Raw genomic sequence first — 25565 nt, forward strand, 5'->3', positions numbered from 1 at the left:
GCAAGGTGGCTGAGGCTCCAGGTTGCAGCCCGGAACCAACGCAGGATCCAGGAGCGCATCTTCCGGCTGCGGATAACACTCCTGGGCCGGACTGAAGAGGTGATCTACTCCAAATACAGGCTGAATGGGGCAATAATAACGAAGCTCATCAGAGCCTTTGACCCCCTGATGCAGCACCCAACAAGGAGGACCAATGCCGTGCCCACCCATGTCCAGGTCCTGTGCTGCCTGCACCTCCTGGCCTCCGGAAGCTTCCAGGGGATATTTGCATATGCAGGGGGGATCTCCAAGAGCACACTGTCACGCTGCCTACGGAGTTTCATGGACGCCATGCTGACCCGGATACACTACTACATAACCTTCCCAACCACCCAACAGGACTTAAACCAAACAAAGCTTGACTTCTATAACACCGCGCAATTCCCCCATGTAATTGGCTGCATTGACTGTACCCACATCCACATCTGCCCACCCGCTGAGACAGAATACATGTACCGGAACCGCAAGTCCTACCACTCACTCAACAACCAGATGGTCTGCAATGCAAAGACAATCATCACCGACATAGTGGCCCAATACCCGGGGAGCACGCATGATTCGTTCATCTTCAGGCACAGCGGCATACACACCCGCTTGGCCAGGGGTGACTTTGGCGAAGGACATCTCCTAGGTAAGTACACATGCCCACATACAGTATCTCAAGACCATGTAGCTGAGCATAACAGGCACTGGCCCTCTGCTCCTATCCTTCAGGTGACAGCACCTACGGCCTCCGTGAGTACATCCTCACCCCATACCTCAACCCTGCTACACCACAGGAACAGCGTTACAATGCTGGGCACATTCACACAAGAAATGTCATTGAGCGGACATTTGGGATGTTAAAGAGCCGATTCTGCATCCTACATAGACTGGTAGGGCCCTCAAATACCAGGCTGAGGTCTGCTGCCGCATCGTGGCCATGTGTGCCATACTCCACAATATTGCTACCAAGCGGAGGATACCTGTGGAGATCTCTGGTAGTGAGTCGGAGGGAGACAACCGGCCACCTGCACATGTGCATCATGCACACGGGGAGAATCCTGCTGAAGGACACAGGCGCCGCAACATCACACTGAACTATTTCTAGTGCACCCATACCCCTCACACAACACTGCACTCCCCCCCCCCCCCCTTGCATGGCCATGGCCACACACCTGTTGGTTTTGGACTGCGGTTGTGTCCTGCTCCAGGGCCCTTGCAACATCCTGGCAGCATTGCAGGGGGGGGGGGTGATGATGCCAGTGAGGGCACATCCAGCCTGAGCAGCCTGTCTGTGCCGTTGGTACCAGAACGGCGCCGCAGTACAAGGCCCAGTGCAGCATCACGGCCGGACGCTGCCGACGTGGATTTGGAGAGGTGAAAGTGTGCGTCTGGCTGGAGGCGCGAGTGAATGACTGAACATTAGCAGCAGTGCCATGCTGATGTACCAAGCACGCCTGCTCTGCATTAATGAGGCTGTATGACGCAATACAGTAGTTATGTTGTTTGAACAAACAAAAAAGTTATTGATCTTGTTCAAAGAATTATAAGAATTTATTTTCAACGCAAATCTTACTCATGTGATTATTTCATGTGGCATGCATGAGTGCAGTGTTGTGTGAGGGGTATGGGTGCACTAGAAAAAGTTCAGTGTGAAGTTGTTGCGGCGCCTGTGTCCTTCAGCAGGATTCTCCCCGCGTGCATGATGCACATGTGCAGGTGGCCGGTTGTCCCCCTCCGACTCACTACCAGAGATCTCCACAGGTATCCTCCGCTTGGTAGCAATATTGTGGAGTGTGGCACACACGGCCACGATGCGGCAGCAGACCTCAGGCTTGTATTTGAGGGCCCCACCAGTCTTATGTAGGATGCGGAATCGGCTCTTTAACATCCCAAATGTCCGCTCAATTACATTTTTTGTGTGAATGTGCGCAGCACTGTAACGCCGTTCCTGTGGTGTAGCAGGGTTGAGGTATGGGGTGAGGAGGTACTCACGGAGGCCGTAGGCGCTGTCACCTGAAGGATAGGAGCAGAGGGTCAGTGCCTGTTATGCGCAGCTACATGGTCTTGACATACTGTATGTGGGCATGTGTACTTACCTAGGAGATGTCCTTCGCCAAAGTCACCCCTGGCCAAGCGGGTGTGTATGCCGCTGTGCCTGAAGATGAACGAATCATGCGTGCTCCCCGGGTATTGGGCCACTATGTCGGTGATGATTGTCTTTGCATTGCAGATCATCTGGATGTTGAGTGAGTGGAGGACTTGCGGTTCCGGTACATGTATTCTGTCTCAGCGGGGGGGCAGATGTGGATGTGGGTACAGTCAATGCAGCCAATTACATGGGGGAATTGCGCGGTGTTATAGAAGTCAAGCTTTGTTTGGTTTAAGTCCTGTTGGGTGGTTGGGAAGGTTATGTAGTGGTGTATCCGGGTCAGCATGGCGTCCATGAAACTCCGTAGGCAGCGTGACAGTGTGCTCTGGGAGATCCCCCCTGCATATGCAACTATCCCCTGGAAGCTTCCGGAGGCCAGGAGGTGCAGGCAGCACAGGACCTTGGATATGGGTGGGCTAGGCATTGGTCACCCTTGTTGGGTGCTGCATCAGGGGGTCAAGGTCTCTGATGAGCTTTGTTATCATTGCCCCATTCAGCCTGTATTTGGAGTAGATCTCCTCTTCAGTCTGGCCCAGGAGTGTTATCCGCAGCCGGAAGATGCGCTCCTGGATCCTGCGTTGGTTCCGGGCTGCAGCCTGGAGCCTCAGCCGCCTTGCCACGATGTAGAGACCTGGCATTGTGAATGTCCTCATGCTCCTACTGTGTCTCCGTACGTGTGTTTGTTTCACCCTGCACCTGTTCCTTGTTAGTATATATTTTTTCCAATTGAACCTCATGGTTACCACCTGGTTTGACTTCTCCTTAATTTGCGACTCGCATTTAGCGATTTGGGTGTTTTTCGCAACTTGCGATTTTTGATGAATTGTATTTGCGATTTATTTTCGAATTCGCAAATTAATTCGCAGAATAAGTGGAAAATCGCAGTTACAGAATCGCCAAGGGGGTTCCACATTGATTCTGCGAATTTATGTTTTTGCGAATTCGCTATCTGGTGTTTTTTTGCTTTATGAATTGCGGGAGTGGAAATTGCGATCGCAAGAGCTGTTTCGCAGCTGTTGCGATCGCAAATTCGGTTGATGAATCTATGCCTATATGCTATAAAAACTTTAAAAATGAAATAAGGTATACAAATAAATAAAATGAGATACGTAAAAGATGGAAACAAATATACTTATTTTAAAGTAAATTGTGAGAATTAAAAGGTTAGTTTGCCTTATGACTTAAATGCCTTTCCTCTCTCCACTCTTCTTCCTCACGAGTCCTGACTTGACATTGCCCTTCTTATACCGGGAGCGGAAGCTCCTCCCATCTTAGCTTTTTTTTTTGCTCTTATCCTAACCCCGCTCTTAGACAGTAACTAACACTACTCCTTCCTGCCTTTACTTCTCTTTTTACCCTTCCATTCTCCGCCTCGCTGACTTGCCTACCCAGTCACATTTTTACTCTCATACAGAATGTTTCCCTCACCCCTCGCCCAGCACCTCCCCTCTCGCCCAGCAGCTCGGTGACTCGCCCGGCTGCCACGTTTCAGTGGTGACGTCACCCACCGCCAGCCCCCGATAAGCCGTTCTAGAGGAAGCCAGTGCCAAGACAGCCCAGGCTGGTATTGGCCAATGACAAGGGGAGCACAGGCAGGGGCGACGTCATCTCGTAGGATGTGGTGTTACGGGGCACTGCGGGATTAGTAGTTTATGTTGATAACACATATTATTGGATCATCAGCAGTTTGTAAGGCTCTGGGACTACAAGCGCCAGGGTATAGTGGTTGCCGGCCTCCAGACAGCCCAGTAAAGCCCTGAGCTGCAGCAGTCACTATTTCCTGGTTCGGGTTGGTCGGCCATTTTGGGGTTTGAGAGGAACGGGGCCGGTGGTGTTTTTTTTTTCTTTTGGGGGGGTAGAGGAAGCGAGTGTCAAGCGGCCCCGCCCCAGCCTCAGACGGCGGAGAACTGTGCAGACGCGGAGGGGGGGACAGCGTGACATGTCCAGCATGAATCCTGAATAGTGAGTATTCGGTGAGGGTGGGGGCAGAATAGTTGGGGTCATAAAGGGCGCATGAGGACGGTAGGGAATCGGGGAGGGGGACGCACATTTTGTAAATTTCCTACAAGTAGTGATTATAGAGCTTACAGGTAGGTAGGTTTGCCCCTAGGACCTGAGCTGACACTGACACCCCCTCCCATTTAACTACAAGAAAAGAAGCATCGGCAGGCCCCGTGCACCTGTCAAAGCTGGAATTTAGTTGTTTTTCATCTAACTGGTAAGATCGCGACAGGTAAGTGCCTGTTGTGAGGTGCTTACACATGACCTATTAACAGGGCAAATGTTTATCTTCGATTTAATACGTTGCAGGTGTAGTCTCGCCAGTTACTGCCAGCTAAATCATGTTGTCCATTTGTACAGTGTGAGGTTTCTTTACGGTGGGACAGGTTGATTGTATCAACGCCCAGTAATGGAAATCTGCGTCCCAGATTTGTTCCAGTCGCCTGCTTGTTGAAATACGTGTCAGTACCATGTATATGAACTCACTGAGCTATATCGCTAGTGGGGAGCTATCTCGCTAGTGGGTATTCCCTTGGTGCCTCGAGTGATCGGTGTTCCTACCTTCTGTTCCCAAGTGCTGTCTCCGAACAACCACTTAATAGGCCAGCTACCATTCCTAACTTTCTTATTATCACTCCGCTTTTTTTTTTTTTTTACTATTTTGCAATTAGAACCTTCTTGAATGTAAAGTTAGGAGCGTGTTACCATTTGCACATTATTATTGAAGGTCTTGTCAGTATCGAGTCTAGGATGTCATGTGTCAGCTGATTTCTCTTCCTCCCCCCCTTGCCCCACCCAAACACACTTTCCGTGACCTGGAACGCAACCCTGCTTATGGTAGAGAGTTTTTGCTTTCCACGGTGTTTATAGCGAAACCGGAGCAATTATTTTTAACTAATTGTGGTTGGATGGTGATTTCTATGATATTGACTGGCTTCCTTTGGTACTTTCAAAAGTAGTGAACTGGAAATGAAAACGGAAACGAGTAGTCTTTCGAGCTCTTTGTGGCTTTTGGTTACAAACCTGAATAGTTGCAGATAAGTGAAGTTAGCGCAGATATTGTAAAGTTGGTAAGCAGTCGCTACCTTATATGTTAAAGATTCTGACTGCATCTTGTGTTCGACTAGTGCGCCCAATTCAACATCTGTAGTGTTCTTGAAGCTGTGATATCCCCTGTAAACTGTATTGAACTTTCACTGTCTTACGTGTGATTTAGTGTGGTACTTTGTAGTAGATATAATTCGAGCTTCATATCTGCTGAGTAGCGCTGTTGACGGCTGGGGAAAACGTCAACCCGCCATCGGAGGAGAGTCATGTGTTTGCCTGTCACATGTCTATTGCTAAATTCTTCTTGCCTGAGATTTTGCAATCCCGGACGGAGCCACTTAAACAGCATTACTGTATTAGTGTTGCAAAGAACTACACAGTAGTGACTAGACTGACAATCCTCATGCTTCTCTTGTATTTGAAACATCCCTATCGGTGTCTTTAGTATCTGTAGGGAGCATCAATGTAAATACAAGGGCGTGATAGGTTTCCTTACTAGTTAAAGTTAACGTTGTTGCTCCAAAGAGTTACTAGACATCCTTGGAAACCTGTTGTATAGGTCTTTGTGTTCATTTCACTTCTGTGTTGCAGCAATTGTACTGTAAATATGTTCTAATTTATGAATATTTTTTTAAGTACGTTTAGTTCCTGCCCGGTCCAACTCCGTAGTTGGATCCAGCTAACTAGCAACCTCCTCATGTATAACCTAATTCACCCCTTTCCTAAAACTGAAAGACGCACGCCACAACCGTTTAATGAATGTGTCAACAAAGCATAACCCCCCCCCCCTCCGAAGAACATTTATAACCAACACGAAGAAACTTAAAGCTTGTCACTCCTTTAACTGCTGATGTGTATAATGCCTCGGTTCACAGGTAGTCTTAGGGTCTTAGGTTTATCATAGTATATATTACAGCCTAGTTCTGTCAGAATCCGATAGTACCACCCACGCCACCATTAATTCTTTCTCTGCAAAAACTTGGCTTTTTAACCCATTTGCAGAACATTTCAGCAACTTGTCTCTCTGCACAGCATTACTAGCAAGCATATCATACAGTATTGCTTTGAACATGGTTTTCCTTTGTACGTTTTTTAATACATCATATTTCCTAACTGCTTTTTCACAAACGGAGAGACCCTTACTTGAGCAAATCATCTACGTGAACTGCTTGAAGCAAATTTACCCTTCTTCACCAACATTCATAACAATGACCTTTTACCATCTTACCCTTATTGTAGCCCTTGCAATTTTTCCTCCGAAGGCTCATTATTGTAATTGCATTTATGTAGCGCTTACTACCCCATACGAGGTGTCAAAGCCCTTTTCAGCGAGTAGCACGCCACTCTGTAACCCAAAAATGATTGGTAGTGAATTAGTATATGGAGATATGCAATTAATTTGAGCTGTGGACACGTGAGTTTGTTACTTGGATTGAAAAACAATAGTGGAGAGATAGGGAAGGGTTTGCATTTATATGGCGCTTGCTACCCCTGATGAGGTGCTGAAGCGCTTTTCGGTGGGTAGCACGCTACTCCGGATCCCAAACAGGATTAAATAGTATAGGGAAATATGAAATTAGTTTGAGCGGCGGACATGTTAGTCTGTTTGGGTTGAAAAAAAGGATAGTGGAGGGATAGAAGAGGGAAGGGTCTAGAAATTGGTGTTTTTTTTTTTTTTTCTTTTTAGCTCAGTAGTAGGAGGAGGTTTGGAATGAGGAAAGGGGAGCCGGGGGGAAGAGTCATGGAAGGGTTTAGAAAGGCTTGTTTGGGAGATCTGAATAGTAAAGTATGAGATGATGCAAGGGCGTAAAGGAGGGAATAGTCTAAAAAGGGTTATTTTGGGAAGAATGGTGTTTGGAATGAGTCAGAGTGGAGGTAGAGGATGTATTGAGAGAGGTATAGGGTGAGAAATTGGGTAGTGCATTGGATAGCATAGTAGAATGAGATTTGAGACGAGTCAAAGTGGAGGTAGACCATATATTGAGAGATGCATAGGGTAGTTGATTGGAGATGCTCAGTTCAAAGTAAAGTAATAAAGGTACTCTTTTACTATTCAGGTCTCCCAAACCAGCCTTTTTAAACCTTTACCTCAGACTCTTCCCCCGTCACCTCCCATTTACTCATCCCTAACCCTACTGCTATGAACTCCAAACAAAAAAAGTTCAAGACCCTTCCTTCTTCTATCCCTCAACTATTCCTTTTCAATCCAAACAGACTTACATGTCCACCACTCAAATTCATTTCATATTTCCCTATACTAACTCCCCACTAATCCTCTTTGGGTTCCGGAGTAGGGTGCTACTCACCAAAAAGCGCATCAACACCATCAGGGGTAGAAAGCGATATATAAATGCAAACCGTTTCCCTCTACTATCTCTCCACTATCCACTATCCTTCTCAATCCAAATAATAGACTAACATATCCACTGCTCGAATTACTTTCATTTTTTACTATACTTTTTCACCACTAATCCTTTATTGGTTCTGGAGTAGCTTGCTAGTTGAGTAAAAAGCGATTCAACGCCTCGTCGGGGGTAGTAGGCGCTATATATATATATATATATATATATATATATATATATATATATACAAATACAATAAGTATATGGAAGGCATATTTGTATAAGGAAAGACATATATGTATATTTAAGTTGTATTTAATAACTTCACTTTCAAGTTTTGCTGTACTTTAAGTTAATTTGTGTGTGTGTATATATATATATATATATATATATATATATATATATATGTGTATATATATATATGTCACAACAAACTGGTGTAGTCCTTATTGAAAGATACCAGAGTCGAGGCCCAAGTAAGTATTCAGTGCTCAAGGTTTATTTGGCGGAAAAAATAAACAGCCCCAACGCGTTTCGAGGTACGCCTACCTCTTGGTCACGGGCCAAGAGGTAGGCGTACCTCGAAACGCGTTGGGGCTGTTTATTTTTTCCGCCAAATAAGGACTACACCAGTTTGTTGTGACATATTTAGGATTGGCGATCCTGTTGAGCGCCCGCCGTGCAAGCGGCAGAAGCACGCCGCTTTTTCGTGTGGTGTGTGTATGTATATATATATATATATATATATATATATATATATATATATATATATATATATATATATTTTGTAATTCAACAGTGAAGCAATTGTAGATGGTTATGATAAAAGATGTACTTATTTATGCAGTCACACATATATATATATATATATATATATATATATATATATATATATATATATATATAAAATTCTCCTTATTGTGTAACCCAGTAGAAAGAAAAGTTGCTTGTTTTGCACAGATTTAGCAGATTTTGCACATTTCTTGATTAATTCGTATTAATGAATTTATAATGCTTTTCTGTATTTATTTGGGTGAATGCATATATATAAATGAAATATTAGCCATATTTTAACATTTGATGTATTTTTAATGAAATGGGCTTTATTTAATATTTATTATGTATATATGGATATTTATTTATTTATTTACCGCGAAACTTGCACAAACAACAATTTCTGGGTTCATAATGGAGAATAACATGTGTATTGTATACAACATCTTGCTACTGTTTGTAAGGTTTGGTGGATTAGGCAGAAGTCTGTTGGTTATGTCTATAGGCCCAGGGTCATGTGATCCTAATATGCACTTTAAAATCACGGGTTTCTACTGACCAAGTCATGTGATCAAGTGTTCCAGGGCCCGTAACGCGTCATGGCGATCAGAGGTTGCACTAAATAAAGACTAGCAAAATTACCTGCTTGGGTCCGATTCGTCTTGTCCAGTGGATGGTATGCGGACGAAGTTCCTGTTATATATGTTAAACAGAATTTAACCATAAGTAATATGTTAAGCTGAACTAACGAATGGCTACATATTCATAAACCTACTTATTATACACGTGTATACAATGCAATACACATATGTAGGTACACGTCTATAGTCCAGAAAAATACTTGTACTGAGAGGTATTTTGTATATTTTTGTTTGAGTATGGTGGTTATATGGTGAATAGCCGACTCTTGAGTAGTCTCCTGAAGATGAGGTATTTATCAATGGGTCTTATGTTTGGGGCAAAGAGTTCTATAGTTTGGCTGCTTGAACGGAGTAGGATGTGCCACCTATGTTTTTTTCTTGTATGGTGGGATTTTGAGGTGAGGTGCCAATTTAGAGTGAAGGTTCCTTTGTTAAATGTATTTGGTGATTTTATTCCTGATGAGTGGTCCTGTTCCATGTATCGCTTTGTGGGTGATGTAAAACAGCTTGAATGTGGATCTTCTGGTAACCAATGAAGGGGCTTCAGGCAGGGGAGATGTGGGCTTGTGGCTTTATATGTAAGAGTAGTCTGGCAGCAGAGTTCTCAATCCGTTGTAGTATTTTCATGGTTGTTAAAGATTATCCGTGTTAGAGGCAATTGGCGTAATCTAGTTGAGACAGAACAAGAGAGATAGTAGCCTGGACCTTGTGTGGATATCCCAGGCGGTGGAAAATGTTGCAGCGTTTTTATAGTAACAAAGCTTGATCTTGCTAGTTTGTCCTGTTTAGCATTCATTAATAGCTTGGAGTCCATGGTAATTATGAGGTTTCTTACTTCCTTTGATACTTTAGGCGGTGTTCCCAGAGCGTAAGGCCAGGTGGCGAGTGGTACAAAAGGGGGTGGTGATGGACGGAGTGGTACAAAAGGGGGTGGTGATGGACGGAGCATCTGAACCAATCAAACACTCACACCCAGTCAAAAGATCTGGGTTTAATCCATCACCGTTCTTTAGCCCACTCTGCCACCCCAGTTCAGACATGGCTATATGCAAATCAGTCTGACCCTGTGCCTCATGGGAAGAGTCCAGCCCGAACTGCCAAGCCATGCCTTCCCTGGACCGGAAACAAGCTTCCGAGGACCGGTTTCTGGCATTACAGCCGTCTTCAGCCCGGCTTGCTTGAATCCAGTGGCAAAGTGAGCAAGGCACTCACGTCTGAGCATACCCTGCCACACTTATGGCGGCCAAAGCGGTACAAACGGGGGTGGTGATGGTGATGGACGGAGCATCTGAACCAATCAAACACTCAAACAGGTGGCGAGTGGGTCATAATTTTTCTAATTGCCATGTGACAATTTCATTTTGGAAGCATTAAATGTGATGGCTCTGTCATCCATTGATCCACGGCTCTGAGGCACCTGAAAATTTGTGAGTTTCCAATGTCTTTGGAGCTTTCTAGTTAAAGGAGTTTTTTGTGTCATCTGCATATTTATAGCATGTGAGGTGAAATTTATTGATCAGTGCTGGTAATTAATTGTGACATTTGGGTGAATGCTGCTCTTTCCATCAGTTTTCTCAGGAAAGCTCCATTTGTAATTGGTCTATAGTTGTTGGGGTTAAGTGGGTCCAGGTTTGTTTTCTTTGGTAATGTATGTATACATGTCCTTTTTGATCTTCTGTAAAAATTCCTTTTATTTAAGGAATTGTTGATGAATCTTCTTACCGGTGTCACAGCAGAGGTAGTTAGAAGAATTTTCTTGAAGGCTTGTGATGGGCATGGGTCAGAAGGGCTGCTAGGTCCATAAATTCATTGTGATATTTATTAGAAGGAATGGAGAGGCTGGGTTAGCATACTCCTTGGAGTGTTTTTTTTGTGGTTTTTTTTATTGGGAAAAAGGTTTGTGTGGTGGCTTTTTCTGTTTTAGATAGGAGTCCAATATGCCTGCTTTGGTAATATGATTTGCCAGTTTGTGAATTCTTTATTAATGGGATGAGCTCCTAATAGGCAATTTGGTTTAAGAAATTCAATGTGAAGTTTATAGAATTATTTATTTGCACATTTAGCCTTTTGAATTTGATCTGAATAGTATTTGTTCTTAGCTTTTTTGATTGCCGTCTTGTATAATCGGTCACGTTTCTGTAGGTGAAGTTTTATCTTGATTGGTGTTTGTTTTGAGCCGAGTACGATGCAGCTTTCTAATTTGCTGCTTTCTCTTTTAGCTCTATTTCTCCAAGGTGCCTGTTTTCTTTTGTTCTGTTGTGTTGTTTTTAGTGATATTAGGATATCAAAAACTTCCTGTAGCCACTCCGTTTTTGAATGAAATTTATAGTATCTAGATCTGTACTGGGTGTTGTGTTTCTAAGTATTCAAAATTTAGTTTGTACCATGGTCGATTGGTGGATGCATGTAAGGTGGTTTTTGGTGTGCTGCTTTGTGTTGTCTTATGTTGGAAAGCAAGGAAAAGGCGATCTGACTATGGCTGGAGTCATTTTGAAAGGCAAGTCGTTCTGTATTTGCAAAAATTACTTCTAGGATGTATCCAGTGATGTGTGTGGATGATCTGATGTAGGTTCAGTGCATCTAGGCTAGTGATGATTGTTTTTAGATGGGGCATATTGGGTTTGTCAAACCGAATGTTTAGGTCACTCAGAATGCATAGGTTGGAGTGCAGTGCTATAAGGTTTGAAAGTGTGTCTGGGAATGTTGCATTGTTAGGTGAAGGTCTGTAAGGGAGCAGGAAGTTCATAAGTTTCATATTTTATTCTCCAAACCCGGGACCGTTGTGGGAACACCACCCTATAGTCACACATTTGTCAAGGGTCGATGTCTCCGAAAAGTGCCACTCCATGTCCTCTGATGACCTGGGTTTGGAGAATAAAGTATGAAACTCGGATGCTGCAGGCGAGTGTGCCCACGGTAAACAAGTAAGGTTTAATTAACCACCCTCAAAAATAGGTCAGACTGTGACTATAAATATTACAATTATCACAAGGGATCTATACCCTGAAGAAGCCCAGTGACCCAGAGGGCACCCACAATTGGCTGAAACATGTCGGTAAATGCAGATGGGATACAGGAGCGGTAACTTCTCCTATACACCCGTGTTTATTTTTAATCCTGCCAAGGGGGACATATAAATAAAGGAGTTCGGATGGTACCTCCTTGGGTAGTTTTATCTCTCATTTTTCTCTGCACAAGGGATCCCTCCCTAGGGAAACTTTTCCTTTCTTCTTTATAAAAAAAATCAGCGCTCCACCCAGAGTGTTGGTCTACATCTGGGTGTCGTTAGCGGCCCTGTGATGAAGCATGCCTTTACATAGTGGGTGAAGGCAGTATTAAACAAGCATTAGAAATGCAATCGGGCTCGGATTTATTTGAGTTTGAGCTAATGGCATTGTAAATGCCAATGTCTTTTTGCCATGTGTTATGGAGTGTGTGCATGTGGTGTGTAGTGGAAGTATGTTGGTTGAATTGTAATTTTACCAATGGTGGCATGCTGTGCTTTATATGAATATGTTTTTATTTGAGTTATTACGTAAAATAATGTTTTGATTTAGCTCCTCAAAAATGTAGAGACAAAGGGTAACGTGATGTAAAACGGGAGAAAAGGATGCCCATCTAGTCACTCCATTGCACAACAAGAAAACCTGGGATCGCTTCCGGATTTCCTGCTTGACCAAATGATGTAACTCCAGGGAATTACCTTGATTCGCTATGCCTCTTTTTCCTCGACCCTGCCAGATCCAAGAAAAGCCAGCAAAGACACAGGAGGAGGTCATTATGTTGGCGTCTAGCGGTATGACGTCAAGAGAATAAAAAACAATGATGGGCATTCACACCAGTGATTTATCGGAGATTGTGCATTTCCTGATAACAAATCATTAATTTGTACCGGCGGTTACAAGCGTAGCACCATCACTTATTTTGGGAGCCAGTTTTTTTTAACATCACACTTTAATCCAAAGCAGCAAAGAGAGAAAGGCAGAAAAGAGAGAAACAGAGGAAGGGTAAGATAAGAAAACAGTGACACGCGGAGAAGCTTGCATGAAACGAAACATGTATAGGGCGTCGGACCCATAAGGTGGAGGCAAGACTTGGCAGCCTTGGTACTCACCAGCGCTTGTGGTGGGCTCCTCGGAAAAACAGTGGGCCCCAGCGCTTAATATTTTTTTATTTATTGCAAACTAAGCCCTGTTGAGACACATGCATCGAATTTCCTCACCACAGTCAAGAGCATTTATTTTAACCCAAGTCGTCACGAGGCGATTCTGATCACTGTGTGCCCAATTCTTGTTGAAAACGTAAAAGGTGATGGAATTCAGCACATTCAGGCCAGCGCTACAATTTGCAAGTAGCAAACATGACGTATTTGGCAAAATCACTTTTTTTATTTGAAGCTAGGGGAGTGGATGTGGTATGACGGCTAGACTGTCGACTTTGGAGCTGGGAAACCAAGGTTCGAGCCTCGGGGTCGACTCCACATCCTGGGGTTCCGGGCAAATCACTTCACTTAATCTTCCCGTGCCTGCCAAAAAAGGATGAATGTGACCTTGTGTATTGTAACTGGACTCAGGGAAAGCGCTCCAATAGCATGCTATATAAATCTGCACACATAAAAAAAACTGACATCTCCACTGAAGTTTCTAATAAATATGTTTTCAACGATTAATGAAATCAGCTTCATACTTTAGGCCCTGGATCCTTTTATTTAATTCTGATGGGGCTGGCGAGGATCAGAAGAGGCCTCCCTGTTTGGACAGAGCGAAGTCAGCTTTTTTTTTTTAAAGCTAAAGTACGAAGACCACGAAAAACGAGACCCGCACTGGATTCATTTTCCCCCATGTCCCGGTCTTCTACAGTAACGTAGACTCTGCCCAATCTCCGACTCTGTCTTCACACATAGTCCTACAGATGTGCCTCGGTTTATGTTTGAAGATCCCCGGTCATATATGCAATACTCCCGTCCATACTCTGGCCAGTATGGCAGCATCTTACCTTCAGCACAGGACGGAGCACCCCAGCGGCCCGGAGCGAGCTGCAGCAGGCAGTGCTGAGAGCGCCTCGGCCTGCGCCGTGATTATTTACAACGATTCTCCGCAGCACTGCCTCAACCACCGAGGCAGCCTAAGGCTCGCAAAACAAACTCCGTGCGCGGGCTACGCTCCAAGCAGGATATGACGTCCCCAGCAATGACGTCACGGTCAGGCTGATAGACAGAGGCTGCGCGCTGGGATTTAAACGCGCGATAATAATACATGGCACCTAACAGTTGGGTGAGGCTGCCAGCAGACTGCTGCAAGCTCTAAGCTTGCTTGAGCACTGCAGCACGCTCAAGCCCCAGGCGGCTGCGCGTGGCCCAACATTACATGAGTGTAAGTGTACAGTGAGTGCGCTTAGGGCCCCCCGAGAGCTGTGGGCCCCCCCCGCACCGCCTTTGTTACGCCCCTGCTTCAAGTGTCACATGCCTCCACCGAGCTCCCTTCCCTTTTACACATTCCACGCTGCCTTTTCCACCGAGAGCTGTAATTGAAATGCGATGTGTTTCGTCTCTCCTCTTCTTTGAAGGACCGGGACGTTCCAGCATGCAGCAGCTGCGCGCTGAGCGCTGCTGAATGGTGAACGCGCCCGGCCATCTGGATTCACTTACGGAGGCACCCTGACAGCTCCTAATTATAATTAATGTACTTCTTTGCGCGAGCACGAACGAAATATGCCCAAAATGGCGGAAGAAAACTACATTTACCCTATCACTTCAAGCCTATTAAAACGACAACACAACGAAGACGAATCACTGGCCAGATGACAGAACACGCTAAGGAATGTGTGGAATTTGTCTCGGCCAAAGCCCTAGGAGATACTTCTTTTTTTTCTTCTTTAACATTAGGATCTCGAAACTCCTCCCCCACTTACAGTGGGGAGGAGTCCGAGCCCTAAAAAGTAGTAATTTCCCTATCTATTTCTTCACCATAGCCCTTTTATGATTACATACTTAGTTAGGATAGAGGAACTGAGAGAGTGAATAACTTCAGGGTCTCTGCCACAGCTATTTTTTTAGTCCTCCTCTTTTTGTGAGTTTAGATGATTTCACAAGGGGAGTTAGAGGAGGCTCACTCCCTTGGCTCTCATTTTGTGGTTTTTGTACTTTGAGTTTCTCTACCTCTAAAGAAGCAGTTTATAGCAAAACCTTTTGATATATTATGGAATAGTAATGTTTTGGAAAACGCATGTAGCCTTTCATCCTCATGCGCATCACATTCAGCCTATTACGGAGACCATTCTGTAAAACTAGGAGTGTTTTTAAAAGTGGGAGTAGGGTACCGGAACAGCAAGTACATTTTTTAGCTTGTAGGTGATCATTTTTATGTAGTGCTTCATACTATACTTAGTGCTCCATACTATACTTTCAGACTGTTATTATTTACTGATCTCTGAATGATGCTCAAGTCTGCCTTGCTTACTGGGGTTTACACTCTTGCCTTGCACCTCCCAACAGCAAGCGTTTAACTAACTGAGCTATCCTCACCACATAGATTATTACTCGTATATTTATTTATTTATATATTTGGAACTCACCAGCTGCTGCTTTCAGATCAGAATTGCTGTTGAACTTGGCCACACATACTCGCAGGTATGGTTTTGATGTATTGCTGAGGCCAAAACAGCTTGTGTTAAGCACTTGAGCTCTATGTTTATTTAGGCTAATGTTTGGGCCAGCATGAATCAATTGTAAACCTGACTTGTCCGCTTGACATCTGTGGTCACTAGCTTCTTATCTCCTGTGCCTCAGTTCCCATAATTGTACAGTCTAGCAGCACTTAGAACAGCCTTCCTTCCCCACAACTTCTTTACTGAGGGTACTATTGAAACCCCTTGCTTTGCCAAACAATGCGTTTTTTTATTTAAGAGAACTTGAATTTGCTCCAGTTACTTTTTCTGATTCCAAAGAGTACTTTTTGCACGTTGTGAAAATATAACTTGAAATCTATCTTTTTGCATAGTATTCTCCCGATGGCTTCTCATTTGTTAAAGTGGATAAGATCATGTGCACACATAATGATATACACAATTTCTCTTGAGGGTGTGTTTTGCTGCTCTGGGCAACTTTAAATGTGTTCCATGCTGAAGAATACGTTTCTACATTTTACTATTTGAAGTAGCTTTTTCTGGTCCCCCCACAGCTAACTAATCCATTCTCTCTATTCTATTCTGTTTAGAGTCGGGTGGGTTTTGCCAATTCTATGTGCCTGTTTGGGGAAATAGCAAGTTCACAAACTTCTAATTGTCTACTATACAGAAGAAAAATCCTCAAAGTAACAAAATGTTTGTCCGCTTGCTGTTGGTTAATTCATTTCATTCTATTTATGGTGTATGGAGCCCATCTTAGTACTGACCCTTAATACATTTGCAACAACGTCAAGCACTGTCCCAAAACCTCTAATGTCTTACAGCCTTTTTAAACAGATTTTGCCACTGCTGTGACTGTTGGAAAAGACTGAAGGTGTGGTCTCAGAGGGCAACGTATTGCTTAATGGAAGGAGTACAATCTTCATTGGACTACTCAGTGGTCTTTAGGCTTGGAATCAAAGAGTTCCACAATGATTAAGTCTGGATTAAGATGAGGGGGAATGTGGTGGCGGGAGAAGATACTGGAAGTGGGATTTGGGTATGATAGTACGATTCGAGCATAGAGATTGAGTTGGGGGCACAGTCATATATGCTTTTGATGCATCTTGTAACAGAGTTGATATTAAAACAAGGTGTTGCTTTAAGGACAGGGTTTTGATTTCTTTTGAAGCAGACCAGTTATTGTTCCTGCTGGACTCATTGTGGAATGGAGTTCCACACTCTTGGATCATATTAAGTCTTGTATGTTCAGTCCTTTGATGTTGCCGCACCTCCTCTTGTGAAGTAATTTCACTGCCCTGATTTTAGTCAATGAAGAAGTATAGATGCCCCTGTTTGCTGCCCTGTAGACTGTGCAGCAGATCATGTTGATGACGTGGGCGGCAGTCAGAACCAGTAGTGTTGGAGGGTAGATGAAGCAGGCCACTGTCTAAAGTAGAAAAAAAATCTTCGTAGGTGTTCTGCGGGGGTCTAGCTAATAAAGCATTGCCACCATTCAGGTGAGCTGAGATAATTGCTCTGATGTTTTTGAATATTTTGATGTTCTGAATTTTTCTTCTGGAATGAATAGCTTCGCACTGCGAAGCAGGGACAAAGGATCCCTTGACCTTGTGTGCATTAGGACTCTGAAACTGAGGAAATTCATGTAGAAGTTAATGGAATTGGAACTCTTGATGGGTTGTAATGAGGACGCCCATTCATCTGATCCGTCTATGCCATTACTGAGCCCAATGAAGATGTTTGCTATTGATAGGACCAAAGTGTGTTCTGCTTTTAGCTTGAGACCGGCTTGGCATATTCTGGGTTGAATGATAGCGAGGCACATCTACGGGTGAGAAATGTTGCAACAGTCTGCTAGAAATGATGTTGTTCAGCTCAGTTGTTGCAGCCAATGTACAGGTTGACAATTAATGTGTAGAGAATGGAACCTTGAGGGTTGTTGCATAGGAGGACATCCATTTGGACCAACTAAGCTCTGTCAGGCAAGTACAATTCAAAACCGTACATGATGATGCTGTTGCAGTCCATTCAGAGATCATACAGGCTTCCCTTTGTGCTCTGAAGAGTTTAATTGGTACTTGAATGTTTGCTTCCACTATGCTGCAGAGTGATCTGATCCCTGATTGGTAACATTGTAAGAGGACAATACTTGCTTCGGTGCTAGCTTGTGATCTTACCAGTAACTTTAGGTGTGTATGTAATTGGGTGGTAGTTTTGGGGTGGAGGGAGGGGGGTAGAAATTCCTGATCCAGCTGATTGAGGAAAGGCTGGATCTGCTTGGGCGTGACCTTGCAGAACAGAATTTTATTCTGTTGTTTCCTTCATGGGTTCTTGTACTAGCTAGTGTCCTGCTGATGTAGCAGAGTTGATTCAGAATGGTGTGGGCGCTTGCAGCTGCTTTCTTATTACCACTTTTTCCTGCTGTCTAATGAGCATGGGTATCTACTGCTTTCCACGCAGGGCTTATAGCAATGTTTTTTGCTGTGATTACATTTTAAGTTGTTCTAATAAATAAGGTACCTAGAGGTTGAGTGATCTCTAGACCTACAAAGTGCTCAAATTGCTGGTACGATATTGTGTGTGATGTTTATGCGGTTTAAGTTTTCATGTTGAGAATCTCAATAGACAGTGGCTAAACTCCTCTCTCCACGGTGACTGTTTATCAGCACAAATTTGAATTAGGGCAGAATTAGATATAATAAATTGTAGATACAGTAAATGGGGGTAGTCACCAACGTTAAAATCTGTAATCCTGTCAAGAATTTAAGCCTGTACTTACAATAGGGAAGTACATTAAATAACATTCATCTAATAGATTCTGTGGTTGATGGAGTGATATGTCTTCCATTGAGATTCGAAACTTCTTTGGATATTTCTACTATTTTACATAATGTTAGAGTGAAGCCCTGACAGGTAAAGTTGTTTGAATGCAGTCTGCGCGAGTGCATGAATGATTTCTTGGAAGCCGGAAATTATGTGGACAAAGTCTTCACAACTCGTTGTAGCTGAAGCATAGGTTACATGTTTGTCAGACAGCACTCTGTAACCATGGGCTTAAGGTACGCTACAGTCAAAATGTGTCATCTGCTTTGTGTATGTGGCAGTAGCTTATTTTTAGTGTTTCTATTTTCCTCTACCCCATGTGACACCAAAGCGGTGAAGGTTGGCTGATGCCATTGGGAAATTAGTAAAGTTAACAAGTCCCTACATGGGTCGAGACACAGCACTGCAAGGTTGATACAGTGAATTTAAACAAACAAATAAAATAACAAACTGTTCCAATGGAACAAGGTGTAGCCACGTTCTTAGTCGAACACATATGGGCTCTCTGTATCTCTCTCTCCTGTTCCTTGTGACTGTAAACTGTAGAATGTCACTTGAAAGAGTTGCACATCAGTAGTGGTTGGGTTGAATGACAATTCGAGGAAAGTAGTAAGATACAGACTCCCATCTCTGTTCAGTACTTAGCATAGAACTGTCCATGGGCTGTCCTTAAAAGCAGATATTCTATCTTTTTAAAGACCATTATTGTTGAACCAACAGCATACTTGTATGAAACTCTGTCCTAGACACAGATGTAAAGGATGAAAAAGTAACTTTCTGGTTTATTTACGTTGTAATGTACAGTAATTCTGGCTCACTCATTTGTACTCTTTTGGCATAGACATTAAACCACATAGATAACTGTGACTCAGATGCTGTCACCAGCTTTCCACTTATGCCTACAAGCAAACATTATCACAAGGCTCCACCTTCTTCATCTCTCTTCAGTGGATCTTTCTAGTCTTTCAGGAGTTGGTAGCGACTACAGATCTGTAGCACTAAACACTTCATAACAATTTGAATAATCCTCCCCCCTGGCATCTGTAATGCCAAGGAGTTTTTACTTTGTCAACGTGTTCTTGCTTCCCACTTCACAAAGCTGGCAAAAGCATCTTCGTCAGAACAGGCTATCCTCATCCTTCTATTGAATACCCTAAAAATGACAGCTCGCCCAATACTTGTCCATCCTGGGATACTCCAATGTAGCATAGGTTCTGGATCCAGTAGTGACATTCCAACCAAATTCCCATTAGGAGCAGTTTGTATCCTGTCCTTTTTGTCATACGGAAATATAAATCACAAATAGATGTGAAATAATCTCACAAATTCCCTGACTTGCAGTACACCCTAGACCAGCACCATGTTGATCTTGGTATTAATGTTTAATATTTGGGGTTCTTCTCCGCTTTTAAACCACCAACTTGCACTGAACTTTATTGAATCCCATTGGGCTTGGGCAGCAGCAGAAACTTGGACATCCTTGTTAATGGGTTACTTATTTTAGAAAGCACAATATTTTGTGTTTAGTCCCAGTTTCAAGGTTGAGTGCTGTGAGATCCTGCCCCTTGGAAGTTTTGCCTTGGATCACTGTCAAAACACACTGCTTTATTGCCAGGCAGTGTTTCAAAGCCCCATTACAACTCCAAGTGTGCTCATCCAGATGATTTCACACCCTAATAAAGTTCCCTAAAGAGTAAACTCCTTTTCCTAAAACTCTTTCCACCTAAACACACACCCGGCTGGAGACTCTGATCTTTTGGCTGAAATCTCTCTATGTTCAAGGTGTTAAAAGCTATGGAATTCTTTCTGCTGTCTTCCAAAACATAACATTGGTAAACATCTGTTTTTGCCTGATTACAGCAGTTTCCTCTAGCACTCCTGCTTCGAGTCTCAATTTGTTCAATCACATTGGGGGAGCAGAGGATTGAGATGGTTCAAAGCATGTGGACCGTTTTCCATTTTACAGTGTTCTCTGAACTTGGTGATTACTGCACTTATGGAGCTGTGCCACTCCTCTGTAACTTTTATTAATGCCATTGTGAGAACACTTGCTGGAATTGACTTACCACCTACAGTATTTCCCAGGGAGTAGAAAACAGTTGCCAAATCTCTTAAACCAGTGCTAGCAGCTGAAATAATTGTCATTTGGAACTAGGGGTTCCCTTAGAAAGGGTTAACTGGAGTTTTGTGTTCCAAATCATAAGGTGTAGCAAGGTGGTTCATACTTTTGTGAAGTTCAGTGAAGAGCCTGTGTGTTGGTGGGTCAGAGGATGGCAGTTGAGTGACCTGACCGGTAGGGTCAAGGATGTAGATTCTGGCAGGCATGTTTCATGAGCTGACCAAAGCTGGTTATCGCATCTGGGCTTTCTCCACAAAGAAGAGCTCCAAACAGGTGCGAGGAATGTGTATTCCAAAAGAGGCAGTGTAGACTTGTTTCTTTCGGTCTCTGTGATTTAGAACAAAAAGGGAAGGCAAAGTAGACATCAAAGCTATGGTATCGGGTAAGTGTTCTAATTCAAAAGAAGGATAAGCGTGCCTGTAAGCAAATCTGCAGGGAGAGCTACTAAACAGGAAAACCTGGTTTTGGTCAGTTCAGTTCAGTGCAGCTCAGTCAGTGGATGAATGTGAATTCCATAAATTCATTCAGATTGGCTAAATGATGCATCTAGAAAAATCTACACGAAGGATGTCTGATCCTTGCAGGCAGTATGGAGGTGAACTTCCATTTTGTGCTGCAATGACCATGTCCTCATGGAGGGACCCATCTACCCTGCATGTGTACATCCACTCATGTAACACACTAACACTCGATGAGACATGCACATTTTGTGCCCCACACCTCATATGTCTGCGTTTTTGTCTTATTTATTTTACTTGGATGTTTTGTAAATCTTAGCTTCTGTCAAGTTTGCACATCTTAGGGCAATAGTGAGCTCATTGGTACCCGGAAACCCTGGGGGCCCCCTCCCTCGCCCAAATCCTCTATATAAAAAAAAAAGTGGGTATTTGGTTGGACGATTCCCTTAGTTTTGAGACCAAAGTGAGCACTCCTGCTGGCACCTGTTTTGGCCTTCTGAGAGGACTTAAACCCATTATCGGTTTCTTTCGACCTCGCATACGACATTTGATTGTTCAATCTCTTACCTTGTTGTGCCTGAACTACTGCAACATCCTGTATCTAGGTTGCAGGAAATCGATCTTGAAGAGGCGGTAGTCGGTTCAATAAGCTGCTGCCAGATTACTTTTCTCCCTCCCTAAGTTTTGTCCAGCCTCTGTGCTCCTTCAGAAGTTCCACTGGCTGCCTCTTGAGAAGTGCAATTAATTTAAAGTCTTTAGTAATATACACAAGATAATGAATGCTTCGGGTGCCCCTATCCTTTCTGGTCTTACGCAACCCTATATTCCTAACATAGCCACCATTCAGCAGAGTTAAACCTGGTGGTGAGCCCTCTGTTCAAAAGAAAAAGATCAGGAGGTTGCTCTTTCTGGGTTTAATTTCGCCCCGGCCCTTTGGAACACTTTATCCCTTGAACTAAGGAACACAGAATCATCTTTGCTTCATGAAAAAAGCTTAAGACCTGGCTCTTTGCCACTTAGGTTTTTTCCATGTGCCCCGTCTCTCTCTAGTGTATGCCATTTCATTAGCTGTGGGAAGCCCAGTTGCTGGGGCAGCCATGTGCCCTATATATTATATTAACATAACATGGTGTCATATTGCATTATAGCATCAGGGTTCTTTCAAATACTATAACTGGCCATCAGAAAATATTAACACATGGAAACAATGAACTCTATACATTTAAAAGGCAGCACAGCAAGTCTGTCCCTCCCACTAAAGCTCCTCAAAATGATTTAAATTGCATTACACTGAAGTATTACCTGTATTACAGAGCTACTTGTTAAAATAGTTGACCTACTTATTTGCGGGTGGAAGAGCAAGACTAAGGGTAGGTGGACTCCCTCTCAGTAACATATCAAGCATTAGTCAACCCAGTAGGTTTAGTCTTGCAGGCTGGCTCGATGGGCAAATTCTTTAAGCCAGCCAGTGCCACCGAACAACAAGCATGTGCAATGTAATAGGTCTCGCATTTACGCGAGCTTAAGCTATTGCCATTGTAAATGACAATGCCTTTTTATATGTTTTAAAAACCAAAACTTAAAGGCATTGTCATTTACTATGCCAATAGCTCAAACTCGCGTACATGCGAGACCTGTTGCATTGCAAATGCTTGTACTTCCTGTATGGGAGAATGGAAAGCTTCCAGCGAGCTGCTCCCCATCCCCGTGCAGCCGCTGCGGCTCTGAGCATGGACTGAGCCTCCTCGTGGTCCGGGTGCCTCTCTCTATGCGCTTCCCCGGGACCTGGGCAGCGCGGTCTGCATGAGGAGCCGCCGATGGCTGGAAAGAAGCCCCACTACTGCGCCTCCTTCCCGGGCGCCCCAAGTTTGGAGGGATAGAAGCAGCTTTTAGTGTTAGAGCGGAAAGAGGGGAGGCCCTCGGCTCCTTGGAAGGGGGGACGGCTCCTCGTCGCTGAGAAGTGTTGTGCTGCTGCCTGCAAAGGGGCAGAGCGGACTTGGGAACTACTCCTGCCTTTAAACAAGCTGTCTCCGCGCTAAAGCGTGTGTGCAGATCTCCTGTCCCTACGCGTGCGTGTTCTGCTGAAACGCAGTAATGAAAAGACATGCAGAATGCAATGGAAAACAAGCGCGCGTACACATCTCCTGTCCCCCTTCTCTTGCGGAGAGAGTAAGCAAATGGCGCGCGCTGTTTTCATGCGGCGACAGGAGATGTGCACGCCTACGGAGTGCACATCTCCTGTCCGTACCCGTGCACATCTCCTGTCCCCCTTCGGCAGCAAAACCGACGACTATAGGTCTCGCCAAAGCGTGCAGCGCATGCGCTGCATCGCTAGGCGAGACCTAAAAAGGGGGGGGGGAGGGACATGCCACCACCTGAAAGTGGCAGTCCGATGCTTGCCATAAATGTTCTAACTCTAAAAATACCAGGACCGTCGTATATAGTTAGAACAGTAGTGGTGAGCGTACGCAGAACAGATATACAACAGCTTTTTAGTTTTCATGCACGTTACTGTTTCTTGTGTTGTAATGAAGAAATGGTTTTGAATTACTGTAGCATGAAGACCCAGTTTAATCATACAAGAATTACTATAAATAATTCCTAAAAGTTAAAGAATGGTTAGAACAAAGCATCCAAGGAGTAAGCTAGTGGTCCACCTGCCATGGCATTGAAGTGCACTTCTTTGAGGAAAATGTGCTTATTTGATCTAGAAAATACAGTTGGCAATAGTGCAAGAAAACCAGCGGCTGAAGTGGACTGATTCATAGTCCCATGCTGCGTGCTTTGATGGGTGAAGCATATTATGAAGGACAATTGAACAGACCAGTGAATGAAGAGGGCTGGTTCAAAGCCCCTCTATGCATACATGATTGTGTTTTTAGGTCTGGCCTGGCCTTTGAGACCAATTGAGCTATCTCGCAAACTATTCTTTTTCTCCAAACAATATCATAAATGACATTCACAGATGAAGAGATTTTGGTAAGTATGCTTCATCTATAGGTCTGTTAAATTATCATTCAGGTATTACTTCCGCCCACCACAGCATAGGGCAGTATGTCAACCCACTTTACCCATTGGGTCATTATGCTTTGAGTGACTGCACAAAGCCTGTGCACATTGTTCACCTCTACCTAAAAATAGTTATTTTCTCCTCAGTGTGCTTATATAGTTTTATCTTAACTTTAAAGTCTTTAAAGTCTTTATTTTGCCAGCACTTCTGTTGTCCAGTTAAATGGCACCTCCTTTTCTAATGTTGCATTCTAAAGTATATGAGACAATGTAAAATTTTAGCTGCCTGCGGTTTGAGTGCTTGGTTACATCTTTAGTCTTATCTCCTTCACAAATAATAAAATACATGGCTCAATGGAAAGGAGTGTTGCTTAAAATCACTAGTCAAAAGACTAAATCAGTGAATATTTTTTAGAATATACATTTTTACTGGAAGCACATGGTGGCCAAATTAAAGTGGCAACATACCTTATTATTTTTCTTGAACATGCTTGAAATAAAAATTTTAAAAATGAACATTGCACCAGCTTGTCAATGTTGACCTTTTGGATTTACCAGTGCATGTGTTTTTATCAACATTTTTATTACAAGCGGTTTGTGAGACTGCAAGATGTCTGTAGGCCAGACCTAAAAAGGCCTTTGTCTCTTGAAATCTTGGTTGCCATCAGTCTCTCCTTAGTCTGTTTGGTCACCAGCCACCCTAAACTATTGGGGATGGGTGACTTTACTGCACCGTCTTGCCACCAACCTCCAAAAAAATCAAATGCCTCCAGGAGGCTCACAGATGTGGAGATCGTTGTGAAGACTAGCTTTGGCATAACCAATAGGTTTGTGGTTTGCCATCAGCCTTTAGGCTTTCTCAGTGCTTGTTTTGTCAAGGTTTTTGCAAAACCTTTTTGGGGGACGTGCCAGGGCTGGATATATATATATATATATATATATATATATATATATATATATATATATATATATATATATATATATATATATATATATATATAGGTTATAGACCATATATAGTTAGGAATTAGCATTTAAAAAACCTTATTTTACTCACACAAAACCATTGAAATTCCATATATAGTTAGTTGCACTAACTATATATCGCGCACCCGCAATCCACTGCTGATGATGTCACATATTACATCATTCATGACATGGTCAGTGACATCACTGATGACATCTCAAATGACATCACTGATGACATCACTGATAACAACATCCAGTGATTTTTTGTTTCTATAAAGTTTAAATATGTCTTACATATTGAAGAATGAGTGGATGTGTAAGTGTCTGGACGAAGGATTTAGTAGGTGCATGACTGACTGTATGAGTGAGTGATTAAATGCGTCTTACTGAATGCACGGGTTAGTGACTAAACTGTCTGAAAGTGTGCATCAGTATGTCTGTTGTTGTACAAGCTGCTGCATGTGTTGATCAGTAGCTATATAAGTAGCTATATGGGTTATTGATTGGTTGCACAAGTATTTGTATGGGAGACTGAGTGTGTGTATGGCTGGCTGGGAGGTGTGTGACTCTGTGCAGATCAATGTG

The 25565-nt window shown here is 43.4% G+C and overlaps 1 protein-coding gene across 1 annotated transcript in view; it reads left to right on the top strand.

The window, feature by feature from the left end:
* Positions 1-3540: 3540 nt before the first annotated feature.
* RAB1A (RAB1A, member RAS oncogene family) overlaps positions 3541-25565 on the top strand; it is a 176126-nt gene continuing 154101 nt past the window's right edge. The window contains exon 1 of the mRNA XM_078649415.1: positions 3541-4135. Within this exon, the coding sequence (XP_078505541.1) occupies positions 4113-4135 (23 nt within the window). The 5' untranslated portion in view covers positions 3541-4112. The remainder of the gene's footprint in view (positions 4136-25565) is intronic.

Source organism: Lissotriton helveticus, chromosome 6, assembly GCF_964261635.1.
Source record: "Lissotriton helveticus chromosome 6, aLisHel1.1, whole genome shotgun sequence".
Classification (NCBI taxonomy): Eukaryota; Metazoa; Chordata; class Amphibia; order Caudata; family Salamandridae; genus Lissotriton; species Lissotriton helveticus.